Here is an 18,877-nt window from a genome sequence, read left to right as displayed (position 1 = left end):
TATATGCATTTTGTTATTGCTGTTGCTATTGTTACTACTCTTATTATTTATAAGACACGGGAGTCCTGCTGTGTCAGGCATTGTACAAGCTCATTAAAGAGACTATCCCTACCCTAACGAGCATGCTTTGTATTGACTTTATTGGGACACATGCATATTTCCAGGGCACAATTTAAACGTTAGAATTTTCTAATGACATATTTTTAATGGTTATTATACCATCTTTTAGAGAAGAATTAAATTCTGTAATCCAATGAGGGCCTCAGAAAGGTTTTTAGTTCTTAGTAAGGTTAATCTGGGTATGTCTACACTACAAAGTTAGTTCGAACTAACGGACGTTAGTTCAAACTAACTTTCATAGGCGCTACACTAGCGCTCCGTTAGTTCGAATTTAATTCGAACTAACGGAGCGCTTAGTTCGAACTAGGTAATCCTCATTCCACGAGGATTAAGCCTAGTTCAAACTAGCTAGTTCGAATTAAGGGGTGTGTAGCCCCTTAATTTGAACTAGTGGGAGGCTAGCCCTCCCCAGGTTTCCCTGGTGGCCACTCTGGCCAACACCAGGGAAACTCTACTGCCCCCCTCCCGGCCCCGGACCCCTTTAAGGGGCACGGGCTGGCTACGGTGCCCGTGCCAGGTGCAAGCCTGCCAGCACCCAGCCAGCAGACCCTGCACCTGGCACGGATCGAGCCAGCCACCCGATGCCCCCCAGCCCTCCCCCTCTTCCCGGGACCAGGCTGGCGGCTCCCGGGTGCTTGCCCGGGACCGCAAGAGGCGGGCACCCACCTGGGCTAGTGCGGACATCGTGGACTTTGTCCACGATCTCCACACTAGGCACAGGAAGGTGGCCGTCTAGGGCAGGATAGCTGCCAGCCTGGCCACCCAGGAGCAGGTGTGCAAGAGAATCAAGGGGGTCCACTGAGACCCCCGACCCTGAGCCCTGAGCTTACAATGGCCGTCCTGGGTCAGACCAAAAGGTCCATCTAGTCCAGTAGCCTGTCTGCCGACAGCGGCCAACTCTAGGGACCCTGGAGGGGATGGACCGAAGACAGTGACCAAGCCATTTGTCTCATGCCATCCCTCTCCAGCCTTCCACAAACCTTGGGCAGGGACACCACTCCTACCCCCTGGCTAATACCACTCCATGGACCCAACCTCCATGACTTAATCTCACTTCCCTTTAAACTCTGTTCCAGTTCTAGCCTTCACAGCCTCCTGCAGCAAGGAGTTCCACAGGTTGACTCTTTGCTTTGTGAAGAAGAACTTTCTGTTACTAGTTTGAAGCCTGCTACCCATTCCTTTCCTTTGGTGTCCTCTAGTCCTTCTATTATGGGAACTAATGAAGAACTTTTCTGTATGCACCGTCTCCACCCAACTCCTGCTTTTAGAGACCTCTATCATGTCCCCCCTCAGTCTCCTCTTTTCTAAGCTGAAAAGTCCCAGTCTCTTAAGCCTCTCTTCATATGGGACCTGTTCCCAACCCGTGATCATTTTAGTTGCCCTCCCCTCTCCCAGCCTCTCTCTTCCCCTCTCCCACCTCCTTTTCCGAGTCTCCCCCAGTTTTGTTCAATAAAGACAGATTCCATTTTTGAACACAATTATCTTTATTTTGTACATCAAAAGAGGGGCTAGGGAAGGGTAAGTGGAAGGAGGTGAGGGAGGAATGGGGTATGAGCCCCCGATGGGGAGGACTGGGCTGGCTCTGCGGGCTTCTGGGGGTGGAAGCTCTCCTGCAGCCCCCCAATTGCCCCCTCTCCCCAGATGGCAGCCTGTGGCAAGTGCAACCGGGCTGATGGCTGAGTGCTGTGATGTGCCCAGTGTGGGCACTCCGGGCACTCCAAGCCAGGACTGCTTTGTAAGTGGGGCACCCCTGAGAACTGTCTGTCCGGGGTGGGGATTGGGACCCTTTAAGCACAGCCCTTGGCTAGCCTGAGACAGCATCTGCACGCTTAAGTCCTCCTCTGATGCCCTGCCGGCACTGCTTCCGGCCATCCTTAACCCCGCTTCAGGGTCCACTTAATGTGGACGCGCTAGTTCGAATTAGCAAAACGCTAATTCGAACTAGTTTTTAGTTCTAGATGCGTTAGTTCGAATTAGCTTAGTTCGAATTAACTAATTCGAACCAAGTTAGTTCGAATTAGCGCTGTAGTGTAGACGTACCCTCTCTTTTTAGTAGATTTCTCATTTGAGTCTCCTTTTTCCTGTAGTAAAGCACTTTTTCTAGCTCCCTTGTGTTGAATACAGATTCAGAGCAAAGCAGTTTCTCTCAGGATAGGGGAAAATTGGTCAGACAGTGATTGCCAGGAATCTGAATGAGCTAGGAGAACTCTCAAAGGGCCAGGATTCCACTCCTAGTTGTATAATTCGTTACCCTTCTGCCCCTTTTTCTTATGATACCCACCCAAGCAATGAAGTATAAGTGCTAGAGACCAGGTGCCTGCAAACAAGGGAGTTTGTGAGGGAGAGAAGGAGATACCCCTGCTGAATGAACAAGGTGTGAGTACTAACTTTGGGATGATTTCAGTTACTTTGTCAGTTGGGATTGTGTGTCTGGGACTGTTTGAGCCTTTGTTCCCTTGATTATTCTTGATCAGCCTCAATCAGTCTTGTGATTACCCTCCCCCTGTGTGCTTATCAAGGGTGTAGGGCTGACCTAGGAGAGAAGGTCTTAAAAGCCAGAGGCTAAATGACCAGGAGGAGCTATCAATCAGGAGACCACAAATAGGGGAGCTAGAGAAGGAGTCCTAGTCCAACCAGTAGGGTTAGGAAGGGCTGCATCATCTGTGCCAACACTGCTCCTGTCTCCTGTGCCTGTAGCTAGACAGACAACCTGTCCATGGATGCCTGTACCTAGATTCTGATGTGGTTCTGCTACTTACAGAAATCCAAGCTGGGCTCTGGGGTGGGGCATCCAATGAGAAAGGTGCCTGCTTATGGAATCTCTCAGGAAGCAGGTGGGAGAGCGACAGGAGGCAGTGGCTGAGGAAGGTGTCCAGCTACAGAGGACTGCTGGCACACCACTGAGTATGGAGGACATAGCTCTGTTTCAGGAAGGCCACTGGCAGCTGGTTACTTCTGGCAACAGGCTCCACCTCTGCTCCCAACCCACCCATTGTGCTGCCCTGCATGAGAGATGAGGAATCACTTCCTGAGGAAAAAGAGAAGCCATGTACCCTCAAGGATGTGAAATGTGCAGCCACCACCCCCATGAGGAAACAGAGTAGTGGTGGTTGGAGACTGTCTTCTGAGGGGGACAGAGGCACCCATCTTTTCCCCTGACTTGACATTATTACAGAGGGATTGTCGAGGATCATTTAGCCCTCTGACTACTACTCCATACCACTCATCTGTGTGGGAACTAATGACACTGAAAGATGTGACCTTGAGCAGATAAAGAGAGGTTACACAGCTCTGTGAGTATAGCTGAGGATGCATCTACACTGAACCGTTATTTTGAAATAATTAGAGTTATTTCAAAATAACAATGTGAGCGTCTACACAGCCTTTCTGTTATTTCAAAATAATTTCAAAATAATGGATGGCTTATTCCGAAATCTGTAAACCTCATTCTATGAGGAATAACACCTATTTTGAAATAGCTGTTTCAAAATAAGGCATGTGTAGATTCTCCACTGATGCTATTTCGAAATAGCTCCTCCCCAGGACCATTCTAAGTTATTTCTCCCCAGTGCCTTCTGGGGCTCTAAATCAAGATAGCATGTCTACATTAGGGAAGCCTTCCTTGGACTAATTTTGAGGCTTTCCTGCAGTGTAGACATGCTATTTTGAAATAAGTGTGGTAAGCAAGACAGGAGAAATAATTCTTCTGCTCTACTGAGTAGGCCTCAGCTGGAGTATTGTGTTCAGTTCTGAGCAACATTTCAGGAAAGATGCAGAGAAATTGGACAAGGTCTAGAGAAGAGCAACAAAAACGATTAAGGATTTAGAAAACATGACCTATGAGGGAAGGGTGAAAAAATTGGGTTTGTTTAGTTTGGAAAAGAGAAAACTGCGAGGGGACATGAACAGTTCTCAAGTACTTAAAGTGTTACAAGGAAGAGGGAGAAAAATTATTCTCCTTAACCTATGATTACATGACAAGGAGCAACAGGCTTAAATTTTGGCATGGGAGGTTTAGGTTTGGCAGTAGGAAAAACTTTCTAACTGTCCAAGTGGTTCAGAAATAGAATAAATTGCTTAGAGAAGTTGTAGACTCTCCCTCACTGGAGATATTTAAGAGCAGGTTAGATACACACCTATCAGATACACCCCCCCCCCCCCATCCCCACCTTCTGTTCTATGTAGCTGAATTGTCAGTTTGTAATTTTTTTTATCTTCTTTCATTATATCCCTCTATTATAAAATGGTCATGCCTATTCACTTTCAGGATATGATCTGAAGAAGTGGGTCTGCCCCATGAAAGCTCATCACCTAATAAACTATTTTGTTAGTCTTTAAAGTGCTACATGACTGCTTTTTTGATCTATCAGGGATGATTTAGATGGTGGTTGGTCTTGTGAGGGCAGGAGATTGGAGTTGATGATCTCTTGAAGTCCCTTCCATTCTAATATTCTATAAGATTTTCATGCCCTGTCTGAGAAATCCTGGATTTGCTAAAAATGTGCCCATTAATTGTATTTAAATGGTTTTAAAACATACATTTTGTTATGAATGTTGGGCCAAGTGTTGAGCTCCTTACACAGTTTTACTCAGTCTCTTTTGTAGATTCCAAGACTAAAAGGGACTAAAAGGGATCACTATGATCACTCACATAACACAGGCCATAAAACTTCCCCAAAATAATTCATAAGGCATGTCTTTTAGAAAAACATCCAATTTTGAGTTAAAAATTTTCAGTGGTGGAGAATCTTGGTAAATTGTTCCAGTGGTTAAAACTCTGTAATTTATTTCCAGTTTAAATCTTCAACTTCCTGCTATTTGTTTACGGATCTAATTTCAGTGAAAATCTTTCCTGAAAAATGGCAATTGATAATTGATTCAGGACCTCCTATTGTTCCTTAGTACTACGAAGAGTGGGAAAAGGAAGAAAACTGCTTGCAGAGAAAGATAATTAAGAAGGACAAATTTGTGTTTTTTTCAGTTCATAGATGTGAGTTTTGAATGCTCATGGGTACAATTAGTTGTAACAAGCTAAGTTATATGTGCGTTTAGCTAAATTCCACATTTATGCATGCATGTTTTCAAAATATTGAGAAAAACCTGATGTCTTTAATCAGAGTTCGATGTCATTCTCCAACGGAAAAATCCATGGGAGGAGAAAAATGAGTTTAAAATATCATGATTTTGAAACCATGAATATCTAGAGAAAGTCTCTCACCATGGGAAGGGTGTTTGCACCCTGTACAGGCTGTGACAAAACCAGTATAGGGGTGACAAGATAAGTTTGTCTTTCCTTTGCTGCATGATATTTGGGACAGATCGTATCCTTATATGCATTTTGTTATTGCTATTCCTATTGTTGCTACTATTATTATTTTTAACTAACATATTTACTCAGTGTTGCACATGCCATTAGGAGGGGCTCAGGGCAGGGGACTGGAGCTGAGGCTGGGGCGGGAGGAATGCAGGGGCTTGAGGATCTGGGGGACTCAGGGCAGGGGAGTGCAGGACTCAGGGTTGGGAGATGAGGAGGGCTCATCAGATCAGGAGACTAAAGGTGTGAGGATGCAAGCGTCAGGGTTGGGGGTGAGGAGAGGCTCAGGGCAGGGAGTAGGAAGTTCAGGAGTCACGGCAGGAGGTGAGAGGTGCTGGAGTCTGCACAATCCCTGGGGCTGGCCAGGGCAGCATAGGCCACAGTTCCCAGTCGGAAGCTCCATGGGGTCAGCTGGGGCAGTGGGGACTGTGCTGGGTGGCAGCTCCCTAGGGTTGGCTGATCCCCAGGGCAGCAGGGACCATGCTTCCCAGGTATCAGATTCCTGGGGCTGGCCAAGGTGGTGGGGACTGTGCTCCTGCATGCCAGATCCCAGGGGCTGGCTGGGGTAAGCGAACCATACTGCCTAGCCAGCAGTTCACCATCATGGGTACTTAACAGTTGTATAGTGGCCAGCAATAGCCAGAGCTCTGCCTCCAATTGGTCTGTCTCTTACCAGTGCACTCGCCCTCTGTGGTCATCCTGCAGTATAATTGTGCCTGTTAGCTGACCCCTTCCTTTACATTTTATGAGAAACAATTGCGTACCAAATTTGGTGGTCCTAGCTATTACCAGTTAAGAGGAGTTCTTGGACAAATAAACTCACAGATGGATGAACAGACAGACAGACTCACAAACTCTCTCAAATATATAGTAGATTAACACATTTTATGCCACTCTGTCCCTGTTAAGTATCACAGTTTTTTATTCTATGGATTTACTCAGTGCAGCCTTCCCACAAGACAACTCCCCCCATCCCCATCAGTGAAGAAGAGGGACCAAACAAAAGACCCAGCATCAACTAATTATGGGGCAAAACTCAAACTGGGATTGAGGCTCAAACTTCAGTGAAAGAGCACCTTTCTGAGGGGCATACGGAGCAGAGAAGTTCAGGCTGTGCACATTGTTCTATAAAGGTATTGAGGGAGTCATTTAGATGCTGCTTAGAGGAACTCTATAGTCATGAGGCCAAAGAAAATGGTCATAAAGGTCTTCCCTGTGGTCAAAATTCTTCCTCCTGCACTTGTAAAGGACCATTTTGGGCAATGCCAGGAGGCAGTTTACAAGAAGATCTCTGGGTATTGTGGTGGTATGGCAAACAAATAAAACGGTGAGTGGTTGTGATCAAGCTAGATGGAGGGTGTAGCTTGGCATAGTGGAAATAGGCATGATCTTCATATCACTGTAGAATCTGTAAGTGTCAGGGGAATCAGTGAATTGTGCTATCAATATGCTCCTTGCATCATGAAGGAGCCAACTACTATCATCTCTAGTATGTTGTAGAACCACGGTAGAATACACAGTGATTTGTGAAGGATCCTCATGCTCAGATGAAGGCTGCAGATCCTGCAACTTGGTGTGTGGTCAGGATATTAGAGTAAGAAAAATAGATGGGAGCACACATGAGATTATGCTAGGAACCAGTTTTAACATCCATGTTTTGGTACTTAAACTATGTAGTAACTGGCCAGGCAAAGCATGCTGTTAAAAATTGAGAGGATTGTCTAGAGTATAGCCACTGGATTACATGACTTATTTGTGAAATAGTACTAGAAAGTTGGGGTTTAGGATTTTCGGGTTTAGTTCCTGAATTTGAGAGTAGAGTTTCATGGCTACATACACTATCACTAACTAAGATATAAGTTGGGGTTGGAACTGCTACCTGGTTTAAACACTGGGATATCTGAGTGCAGGCCTTGGAATACTGGACTATTCTATTAGTATGTAGGCAGTAACAGAATCATAAACCTTTACCTATAGTCTAGTCACCAGAGAGGGACAAAGGGTCACTAAGACTATTGCCCTGGGTTACAAAAGCACATAATGTGACCTATTTCTTCTGAAAGGCAGTGTAGCAAAGTGGATAAGAGAGATTCCAAGTTCTAACTGTAGTGACTTTGTGCAACTTCTCAGTTTCCTTGTATGTAAAATGGGTCAGTGATGATTGCCTATCCTTAGTTTGAAGTATTCAGTCTTGGTCAATAAAGGATGTGAAGTGAATGGAAATATTGAAAGCATCTGTAGAAGAGCTAGGATTATACTCTTCCTAGTATACAATACATATTTAAAATCTCCAGTCAAAAGCTGCTAACTAAAAAGCTTGAAATGATATCGGATTTAAGGCTACAATCTTGTGAAGATATACTTGCCTGCTTAACTTTGTTTATGAGAAGATCCATGAAGACAGTAAGGGTATGTCTACATGAGCTCGTTAATTCGAGCTAGGTAGGCAAATCAGGCAACCGGAGTTGCAAATGAAGCCCGGGATTTAAATGGCAGGCTCCATTTTTAAATCCCCTTAGTCTGAATTGACTATCCGTGGCTACACGCGACAGTCAGAGGTTAATCTGAACTAAATCCTTAATTCGGATTAACTGTTACACCTCATTCCACAAGGAGTAACAGTTAATCCAAACTAAAGACTTAGTTCGGATTAACTTTAAACTGCCTCGTGTAGCCGTGGGCAGTTCATTCAAACTAAGAGGGATTTAAAAATGGCAGCCAGACGGGAACATGCAAATAAATCCCAGGATATTTAAATCCCAGGCTTCATTTGCAACTCTGGTTGCCTGATTTGCCTATCTAGGTTGAATTAACGAGCTAGTGTAGACATACCCTAAAAGTTAGGCATGTTCATGATTGAACAGGATTGGAGCTTGGGTCTTAAAATCAGATTGTTTGAACATTCTTCAGAGCAAGGGTATTTCTCTCTGTGAAGAGCAGGCGCACAAAATAAATCTGAAATAATTTGAGAAAGCTGCCTGCTCCTGATTTAAATGAATTTATCTGAGGCTGAGTTTAAAATGGATATTGACAGTACTGCAAAGCAAAATTAAAATATTTGCAACTCTGATTACTATATCAGTTTTGGACAGCAGTTAATCAAGAGATTTTCATTTCAGTGTCTGTCTTGATTTTGAAAATAGGGCTTGAGTTATTAAAGAAGAGGAAATAATGATGTTAACTGTCAGAATAAACAACCAAAAAGACATATCTTTTTCTGCAAGTGTTCATTGGCAGGAGATGATAGAAAATAATAATGTCAAAGCTTTAGAAAAGGCAGTCAACCAGATCCAGGTTTAACCAGTCAGAAAATGTCAGCTTTCCTGTGGGTGCTTGTCCTCATGCACATTCCACTGAAGGTGTACATACGCCTCATGAGCCAGAGGTCAGATTATTTTTTGGCCAATAGTACCCATAGGGCATGAATGCACATGCTCTCTCAGTCTTCATGCACTGTAGTGAGGTCATATACAAATGAGGCTTGCTGGCTGCCATTTAATTCCTCTCATGGCATAGTCGCTTAGGGTATGTCTACACTAGCTCGTTAATTTGAGCTAGGTAGGCAAGTGAGGCGACCAGAGTTGCAAATGAAGCCTGGGATTTAAATATCCTGGGCTTTATTTGCACGTTCCCGTCCAGTTGCCATTTTGAAATTTTACTAGCTCGAACTCACTGCCGCGTGCAGTAAAACATTAATTTGAACTAAGTCCTTAGTTCAAATTAACTGTTACTCCTCATTCCACTAAGGACTTAGTTCGAATTAACGTTTTACTGCTGTGTGTAGCCGCGCAGCAGTGAGTTCGGGCTAGTGAAATTTAAAAATGGCGACCAGACGGGAACATGCAAATAAAGCCCGGGATATTTAAATCCCGGGCTTCATTTGCAACTCTGGTCACCTCATTTGCCTATCTAGCTTGAATTAATGAGCTAGTGTAGACATACCCTTAGAGAGGAAACCCTGACTGCCCAAGATACTGCCAGCCTTCCTACTATAGCCAATAGCTTATTTTTACAATTTAGTTCATAGTTAAACAGTAATTATAAATGTTAGGTTGCTTGTTGCAGCTTTTAGTCTTAGAGTTTTATTTGTCACTTGTATGGCATGATCTAGTTCTCCCACATTGAAACTTTGCCTCTCATGTGAAGGAGTTATCCTAAACTCAGATAGACACTCAAAGTAACTCTGTTTTTTGGGAGAATCACACTTTTCCAGTATGATCTGTAAGTCCTCCAGCTCCCGTGATAAGGACATGGAGGCCCACCTTCAAATCTTCCTGACATTAAATCTATGAAACCCACTTCCAAGCTGGGCTTGCTAAACTCCATCAGAGCTCAAGAACTTAAGTGCCAAGATTATTGCTATTGAGAGCCCCAACTAGAAACCTGGCTATGATAGCAGAGTTGTCCTCTGGCAGACTGCAGGGAGACAGAAGCTCCACAGGTAGATTGCTGAACAAGACTTCCTCCAAGAAGAAAACCTCCCTGGGGCACTGAACGTCATCTGAGACTCTAGAAAAGTGCCTGCCAAAACTCAGTCTTGTACTACTTCCCACTTGATGGCACCAAAGCCCCTGCCATCAAAATTCATGACTTTGGGGGGAAATTTGGCATCAGCTATGGCACTATTTACCTCAACAGCCCCAATGCCAACTTCCTTGATACCTGAACCAAGCCGACCAGGGAATCAGACTATTACCATTAAAAGGATTGTGATACCACCCTGAGAAAACTTGGATCCATCACACCAATCTACATCTCTGCACAGAGCACTGGTCAGGTATGTTTCCCGATAGAAATGGACATACATCTGAAACTGCTGCCCCCTTGTTCACTTCATCAGTACTGACAGCACCAACTCTATCCATCAATACAGCACCATTAGCACACTGAGGGCCCTGGCACTGCCTATGGATGGGGCATACACATTGTCTGCATTATCTCCAGCAATGGAAACAGAGGAAGAGCCACACTAGTGTCGTCTTTGTTCACCAGATTCTCTTTACAACCCTCCACATCTTACATAGGCTGGATGCCTCTCATGAAACAGATACTGGGATTTGCAGAGTCTGAGCCTATGGTTTTCTACCCCCTTGACCACCAAGCTTTTATCCATTCATGTACAGATGAAAAGTAGACATCTGGCTAACTAAAATCATTTTGAACTACAGATGTTGCTGGACCAGAAAGTGCTGGACTAGAGAGGTTCAACCTGTAGTGTGATTTATGTTAAGTTTGTATCCACTGTATATTGATAATTAACACACTGGAGATTCATTAATATGTGCATGTTTTGTTGTTGTTTTGTTTTTTACAGTTAAATATTGCGGACATATAGATGCTTCTAAATTCAGGGTGCCAAATCTTGCAGTCCTGACTTAGATCTTATTCAGGCAAATCCCAATTCACTTTACTCCATTTTGGCCCAATATAATCAGAATATAATGGAAGTCAGTGAGAACTCTGAGTAAGAGCTGCCAAAGCATTTGGTCTTACATTTTTAAGTTTGTTTCCTCTAAATCAGTAATGTTTTAACTAATGCAGTTTAACCACGGCAGCAAACAGAAAAAAAAAGACAGTTGTTCTGTCTTTTACTTATCATTGGCAAAGGTCTTGAGTTATTGTCTAGTAGCATTACCAACACTCCCACTGCTTACTGGGCTCCTAGAAGACAGTTAGGGGTAAATTAGAGCTAAATAACAGCACAGAACATTGGGAGGCAGGACTGGTGGCTGTAAACAAACTTTATTTCATAAGTAAAGTTTTCTGGGAGAAATCCTAGTTTCATTGAAGTCAATGGCAAAATGGCATGATTTCATCCACTATTATTTAATGGGACAACTATCCTTATGAATCACTGCTTAAATCCAAATACTTGAAACAAATATAATGTTGCTTCAAAATTTACATGGGAATAGATGGAAAGGAAGGAAATCAATTTTATCTATATCTGTGGTAAGTAATGCAAGATTGCCTGGTACAAGTCTATTCTACTAACTTTCTTACTCCATTAATTTCACTGGAATAACATTGAGAGTTTGGTCTAGCACCAGGGGTAATAGTTGAAAAATAAGAGTGGTAAGTAGAGTGGGGTTTTTTTAAAACAAAATTATTCATTAATCTGGTATTGCTAAATTTACCCTACCAGTGCTTGGTGACATTGGCATATCGGAATGAAAAGTTTACATATTATTTTGATAATCTTTTTGAAATTGTACAACACGGCTTTACAGTAATCTAAAGGAAATTTAAAGTTATCTTACTGTAGCTGTGAGAGCATAACCACATAACAAATCTTAAATTTACAAAGACTCATTTCAACAAAAGAGTGTTCTTTTCAACTATTGCTAAAAGTATTTTTTTCACAGAACAAATAGATAATCTGGATTAATCAACAAAGAGTGAGTATTTTCAGACATGGAAGCTACAAATCCATGAATGCTTTGCTTTTTCCTGTCTTTTTGTATCATCCCTGCTCCTGAAGGGAAATGTTTCTTTTGTTATCTCCAGCTCTTCAGTTAATTTCTGTAGGAACTATGCAAGAGCCATAGATTAGATTGGTTGTGCAGAAATGATTTTTCAGCTTTACATATAGTGTAACCATTAAACAAAGTAGGTACCTCTTTTGCAGTTCGTATTGGTTTCTGACCCTCATAGATTATGTTCTCACTTCATTAGCTATTTGGTCTCTGTAACAATTATTGTCCTGCATGAGACTAAGGGCTCGGGGGTTTTTGTTTGTTTGTGTTTTTTGTTTGTTTGTGCGTTTTTCAGACAATGAAACCTAATCTTGTTATCTTTATGGTATTTCCATCCTGTGCATGTATTCATATATATTTTGTTTAATTATGTGTTTACATTTTGTATATAGAAATACAAATCAATTTTAGAAAAAAGTATGCACCTGAAAAATCTATGGCACTGTTGCCCTATTAGACAATTAACAGCAACAAAACACAAGAAATTTTTATAAAGTTGAGATCAATGCCTAGCTTCAGTTTGGTCTATGGAAATTTTGCCAGTGACTTCAATGCGGCCAGGATTTCACTGCTTTTTCTGAAGTGATAGGGAAAAAGTGTGAAATTATGATTGTACTATACAACTGATAGAGTTATATAAACAACATTAAAAGAATCAAAGTATTTGAGAAAATAAAGTTTAATGCTGAAATCTTATTCAGACTGCCTGAAAACAATTTTGGTTTAAGTATATTTTGAGTATTATCATTGTTGTCTTTGAAAATGTAATAGCACGTTTTACAGTAATTTGTCATGTTTAGGAGCTGACATTCTGGGCAAGTTAGTGCTGGAGAAATGCAATGCCTAAAGGAGGGGGGGAGGGGAAAGATATGGCAATCTTCTGAAACAACTATCAGCAATGTAAAAGTAGCACTATCACTCTAACATGCCCAACACACTAAACATTTCCTGCCATGCCTTGTCTTTCCTTGATGCTACTCACCTAGGCTGTGTCCAGACTCAGGGGTTTTTTCGGGAAAAGTAGCCTTTTTCCGAAAAAACTTCCCCTGCGTCCAGACTCAAGCCGCGTTCTTTCGAAATTAAATCGAAAGAACGCGGCTTTTCTTTTGATGGCGGTAAACCTCATTTCACGAGGAAGAACGCCTTCTTTCGAAAGTTCCTCTTTCGAAAGAAGGCGTTCTTCAATGTAAATAGGGCTTCTTCGAAAGAGAGCATCCAGACTCACTGGATGCTTTCTTTCGAAAAAGCAAGCCGCTTTTTCGAAAGTTCAACGTGCAGTCTAGACGCTCTCATTCGAAAGAGGCTCTTTCGAAAGTATCTTTCGAAAGAGCCTCTTTCGAAAGAGGCTTGCAGTCTAGACATAGCCCTAGTGATGTTTCAGGCTTAGAGAGAGTTGAAATTCCTATAACATATTGAATATGCTAGGTGGAATTTGAGATAAATCAAAAGATGGCTTTGCTACTGTATGCAGGAAGTGTGTGCTTGATCTTATTTAATAGTTTCTTAATGTGCATGTCTACTTTGTAGATTCTGCCCATGTTTGTAGTTTTTAATAAGAATGATACATTTTTGGTTTTCTAATGAAAAAATGACAGTGAGTATAAAAGTAGATGAAAGATACTTTTAGGTTTGGAAATCAGTAGTGATTATTGGGAGTGTAAACATTGACACAAAATTCAATGCTGGGGCATAAGTAAAGGGTTTGGTTATGTGGGCTTAAAGTTTAAGAATATACCACCATGTTACTTTTTACATTGTTCATGTGTATAATAACTTTGTATCCTACAAGTCTTTATGTTCAGTGTAAATTGATGTGGAAGCTAGGGATATAAAATCCTGTTTAAAATGACAGCCGGTTATGTTTAACCAGTTAATTGTCACACCACGGGCAGGGGGCTGCTGGAGCAGCTCTCCACTTGCAGAGCAGCATGGTGAGCCCAGCCATCCCTAGTGGAAGCTATGCATGAGCATTATTAATAAAATTAAGAACACGGGATCAAAACCAGTGCAGATTCCAGGATGGCAAATTAACGTAGCATTACTCTCAGAGACTTAAGATCAAGTATGATCCTTAGCATGAAAATTAAACATGTAACTATACACTTTTCTCTTTGAACTTGGCAGCTGCATATCTCACTAATGCAGAATCTAGTTACTTTTCACTTTTTGTCCTTCTTACTTTTAACTGGACCTTACCGGCTAGTCCATGGAGCTATGCTGACTTATATCAGCTGAGGATCTGGCTCTATATGTTTAATATTCCACAACTTCACCGCACAGGGCAATAGGTATATTTCAGGTTCTTCCATTACAATATTAATGAATCTAGTATCACATTTCAGAGCCAGTAATGCCAAATGATAACTGGACCATTAAACCATTGCTGACAAAGACCAGATTATTTTTCTGTCCATTTTTACTTTAACAGAATAGAAGTATTGTTAATTATAATATCTGATTTCTTTCAGCGCAATCCCCCCTTGGTGGTCAATGATCTGTTTGAAGATATCAAAGATGGGGTTATGCTTCTAGCCCTTTTGGAGGTTCTTTCTGGTCAGAAACTGGTAAGAATTTCCCCCCCTTTAAATTGAGATAATTTGGTTTTTTGAACTTGTAAGTTGATTATTATAATTAAATAGTTTTCTTGTGTGTGTCTGTGTGGGGGGGGAGGGGTTTCTACATTGTAATACATGAAAGACAAGATGTGCCTGTGTCTTACAGCATAAAACAGGATTATTAGTTCTGTGCTCTGCTGGGTTAAGGTATATGGAATACTTTATTACAGAATAATATTCTTTATTTTACTCCCTATTTGTGATACACTAACAATATGTATACGATATCTGTTGCTATTCATTTTGTCTTAAGCAAATAATGATTATTTATACGCAACTTATCTATCATTATGTGTGTATATGTGTTTCACTGGAACTTAACATTAAAATAGCATTTTTGTTGTGCTTGTTCACTATCGTCATCATCAGACGATCAGACAATCACAAATCTTCAGTGTCAGTAGAGGGACAAAAAGAATGCACAACATTTTTTCTGTACATTTCATGGAAATAGTGTTTATCTTACTTGTTTATTCATTTATTTATGAGAATGGTGGATAGTTATAATTATCTAGGGCCTGATTCTCATTTTCACTGACACCTCTTTGTCCTGCTCTTCCAGTGAATAGGGCCTAAATTTACACACAGAATTGTATAAAAAGGCTTTGATGTAAATGAAAATCAGTCCTTAATTCTGGGGCTAAGTTGGCTCTATGAAGGTTTGCAGAGGTAAGTACGGTTATCCTGTAGGAGTTCTGGTACCCGCGTCACTAATACAAAAGTTTGAGAGCCACTGGAATGGAGATCCAATCCTTCCCTGAACTCATCCTAAAGATCAGGAATTCCACCCTCCCTCCTCCTATATTAAAATGCCATATTTCAGTCATTATTTTTTATTTCTAGCTAGCTGACATCTGCCTCCATAAATTATAGGAAGGCATTTTGATTACAGATCACAACCAACAGTCAATTATAAAAGCTTTACAGTCATTCTGTAAAGGCTACTGGTCAGTATGGTATTAAGCATACTTCAGGAAACTTCATTTGAATGAAGATTGCTCAATCTGAGTTATATTTTCTGAAGGGTTACTTGGATTTCTGTTTTGTTGAACTACACTGTAGTTTCTCTGACTAGTCTGTGCTTTTCTGAAAGGGAAGTCTCCCCCTTGAGGTAAAATGCTATTACTGATCTAAGAAAGGAACTTTACTATTGTCAATAGTGATATTGAACTTAATTATATTAAAGCCAACATAAACACACTATTGAAAGAGAAGAGGCAATGTAGATCCAGAAAAAAATACTGAACTACATTTGCTGAAAAGATAGGCAAGAGAGTAATAATAGATAATGTACAGGTTGAAAAGGAATTTTAATCCAGAATGATCCCAGAGTGTTTTATAATCTGTATTTAACTATTAGTTAGGATTGCTTTCTTTGGAAATTCAGCCAATACTGAGGTGAAAAGTATTTGGTGTTTTATCAAGTGTAGTGCACAGGAACAGTACACTACAGTTTAAGACAGGAAGTGAATAATATTAGAACCCACAGAAACTGCAGGGGGAATTTTAACATCCATAACAGACTTTTGTTAAAGTTATTTTTGATTTTCTGAATGGGAATGAAAATGGAAATAGTTAATGATCCAGTGATACCAAAATGCAGATTGCCTATTTGGTGCATTTGGTCTGAATGAATTGCTCAAGATAGGGGGAAACATATGGACCTCTGAATCTCAGAGATCCAATTTTCAGATACAACATTTGCATGAGCTTTAAAACTTGTCTAATTCAAACTGTACTTTGATTTCCAATGTACTGAAGACATTTATTTCTTGATAGAGTAATGTATCACAGTATGTTTAGATGTAAATTTAAAATATCACTTGCAAAATTTAAAAGTTTAGGATATAAAAGGTATTTATGCTTTAATGACATTAAATGAATTGTATATCTCCCTTAGCCTAGGAAACTAGATTTTTGGTAAAATCCACTGTTCAGCAAGGACTCATAATAGTTTGCTGGTATCAGAAACGCCATGAACAATATTTGTTAGAGTTACCTTGGAAAAAAGAGAAAAGATCCACTACATCTATTGATTGTTTAAAATAATAACTTGATGATTGATACCTTTGGATTACAATACATGGATCTAAAATTTAAGCAAAGCTACAAAATCCATCTTCTATATTGCATCTGTCATTTTTAATGTATATCCATTTGCAAATACAAAATACTGATTTGTGTGCATTCAGCAATAGTCTCACATATCAGTCAGGTCAGCACACATATACAACTGCTCTTTATAATGACCTGGCAATCAATTTGAAAGAATGTTGGTATAAGTCAAATTGTAATTTGCACTTTTGTTTCTTTAAGCCTTGTGAGCAGGGACGTCATCTGAAGAGAATCCATTGGGTGTCTAATATTGGCACTGCCCTTAAATTTCTAGAAGGAAGGCGGGTAAGTGTAATTAATATTTTGACAGCAGCTCCATTTTGTTTTCCCCAATTGTTCTTTCTTGAAGTCCATAGTCTATCTTCACCTAATTGCTCTAATCTTGGAGAGTCTGAGCTACAAAGAATCCTAAATATCGAAATGCAGTATAGGTATACTTTAAAGGCATGACACAATGAAATCCTATTTCTCCCATGTTCCAAGGTATAGCATTTATAGTGCAACCTTTTTGGAAATTGAGCAACTATTAATGGACTCCTCAATTATTACTCTCCAGTTTATTTTCTGAGATCCTGTTATGAATAGAGATAAAAAGCTGCACTACCTGTTGAGACATTTGAAGTAAATAACACATCTGTAATTAAAGCACATCTCCAAACCTAGTCTACTATATATTTTTCAGAGTTTATGCATCTGTCTGTCCATCAATCTGTTTCTGAGTCTGTTTGTTCAAGAACTCCTCTTAAACAGCTAAAACTAAGACCATCAAATTTGGTATGCAGCTTCCTCTTATCATAACTTAAAGCAAGGTCAGGCCTTGGATGTGCCAGGACAATGGGATGTGCATGGAATGTGTTTGTTCTGGCTCAAATGGAAAGGGAGGGGTGTGATAGGAGGGACAGTTATACTTAAGAATAACCATAGGGGGCAGCAAGCTCACCAGCCGTGAGGAGCAGCCTCTGGCTGGCAGCATGGCCCCTGCCATTCTAGCCTGCCCCAAGGAGCAGCTGCTGGTTGCCCCTGGACTACCGTACTGCGCAGCCCCAACAACTTTGGGCTGGCTCCAGGGAGCACCCCCATGAGCTGGCCCTGGGAAGTTGCCAGCAGGTGTCCTCCCCAACCTTCCAAGACTGTTCCTGGAGAAAAGCCAGTGGGCAGACTGAGAATCCTCTCTCCACCACAGGCTGGCCTCGGACCTGGGCAATACTGGGTAATTCTTCTAATTAAATTATATCTGCAAAAGTAAATTCCCATAAAGAATAGATGTGCGAACTTTATTCTGATCATTATTTCCCTGACTGCATTCAGGTCAAGGTCCAGACTGATTCTGGAGAAACCAGCACTTTTGCCATTTTAGTACCAAAAATGGAACAAAACACAACAAATAATATTCCAAACATTCTGGGTATACATGCCAAATAAAGTAATCCTACTACTGCGTGTGTTCCTGAGTCCCACCCTCCTGCTATTTCTACTCCATTTACTTATGTTTTATCTTTTTTTTTTAACTTACATGTCTTTAGTTCCTTTTTTACATTTGGCATTTTTAAATACATTTCTGCAATACCAGAATGCATCTGATAGCATTGTGATAAGAGAGACTAAACTTATGAACTAGCAGCCATCAGGTACCATCCGTGATTTTGGCACACTTTGCTTCCATCTCACACTATGATATCTCTGACCTAATTACTTTTCTGTCACAGAAGAGACAGTCATAGAAGCTCCCTATAGAAATAAATTCACCTCAGGTTGCTTTTGTTTATTTGTTTGTTTTTGTTTTTCGTTTTTGTTTGTTTGTTTGTTTTTCAGCTCAGATGTGGGTGGAAAGGTAGAGTTCAAGAAAGGACAAACATATTTTCAAACCAAAATTCTGGTTTAGCCCACCTAATGAAGTTTGTTAATATAAATTGTGCTACAGCAGCTGTTCATCCTGAGAACTTTGTGCTTAAAGGGCTGCCTTGCCTTCTTAGATGGGTGCTGCCAAAAAGATGACCAGAACCAGGGAAAGAGAGAACTCAGGTGCAGAAAGAATGTCATACCAATTTTCCTTCTCTCAGAGGGGCCTGCATAATCTTTAGTAGAGGCCATTTTACATAACCTAAAGCAATCTCATGTGATTCCCAATACTTCATCCAAAAGTCTTTCTTCTGTACAGAAGAAACACTGGACCATCTATTGAAGAAGTTCTGGGATCCATCTTATGATCAGTTGTTGAATGTTATCTTTGGTCTCTC

The 18,877-nt window shown here is 40.9% G+C and overlaps 1 protein-coding gene across 12 annotated transcripts in view; it reads left to right on the top strand.

The window, feature by feature from the left end:
- Nucleotides 1–18,877, top strand: part of SYNE1 (spectrin repeat containing nuclear envelope protein 1) — a 479,589-nt gene that overhangs the window by 94,450 nt on the left and 366,262 nt on the right. For all 12 annotated transcript variants that reach the window (XM_075924462.2, XM_075924463.2, XM_075924461.2 and 9 more), the window contains 2 exons: nucleotides 14,379–14,474; nucleotides 16,842–16,925. In XM_075924462.2, coding sequence (XP_075780577.2) covers nucleotides 14,379–14,474; nucleotides 16,842–16,925 — 180 coding nt within the window. The remainder of the gene's footprint in view (nucleotides 1–14,378; nucleotides 14,475–16,841; nucleotides 16,926–18,877) is intronic.

The sequence above is a fragment of the Pelodiscus sinensis genome, chromosome 3, assembly GCF_052426305.1.
Source record: "Pelodiscus sinensis isolate ZL-2025 chromosome 3, ASM5242630v1, whole genome shotgun sequence".
NCBI classification, from domain to species: Eukaryota; Metazoa; Chordata; order Testudines; family Trionychidae; genus Pelodiscus; species Pelodiscus sinensis.
This window is presented reverse-complemented; position numbering and strand designations above follow the sequence as displayed.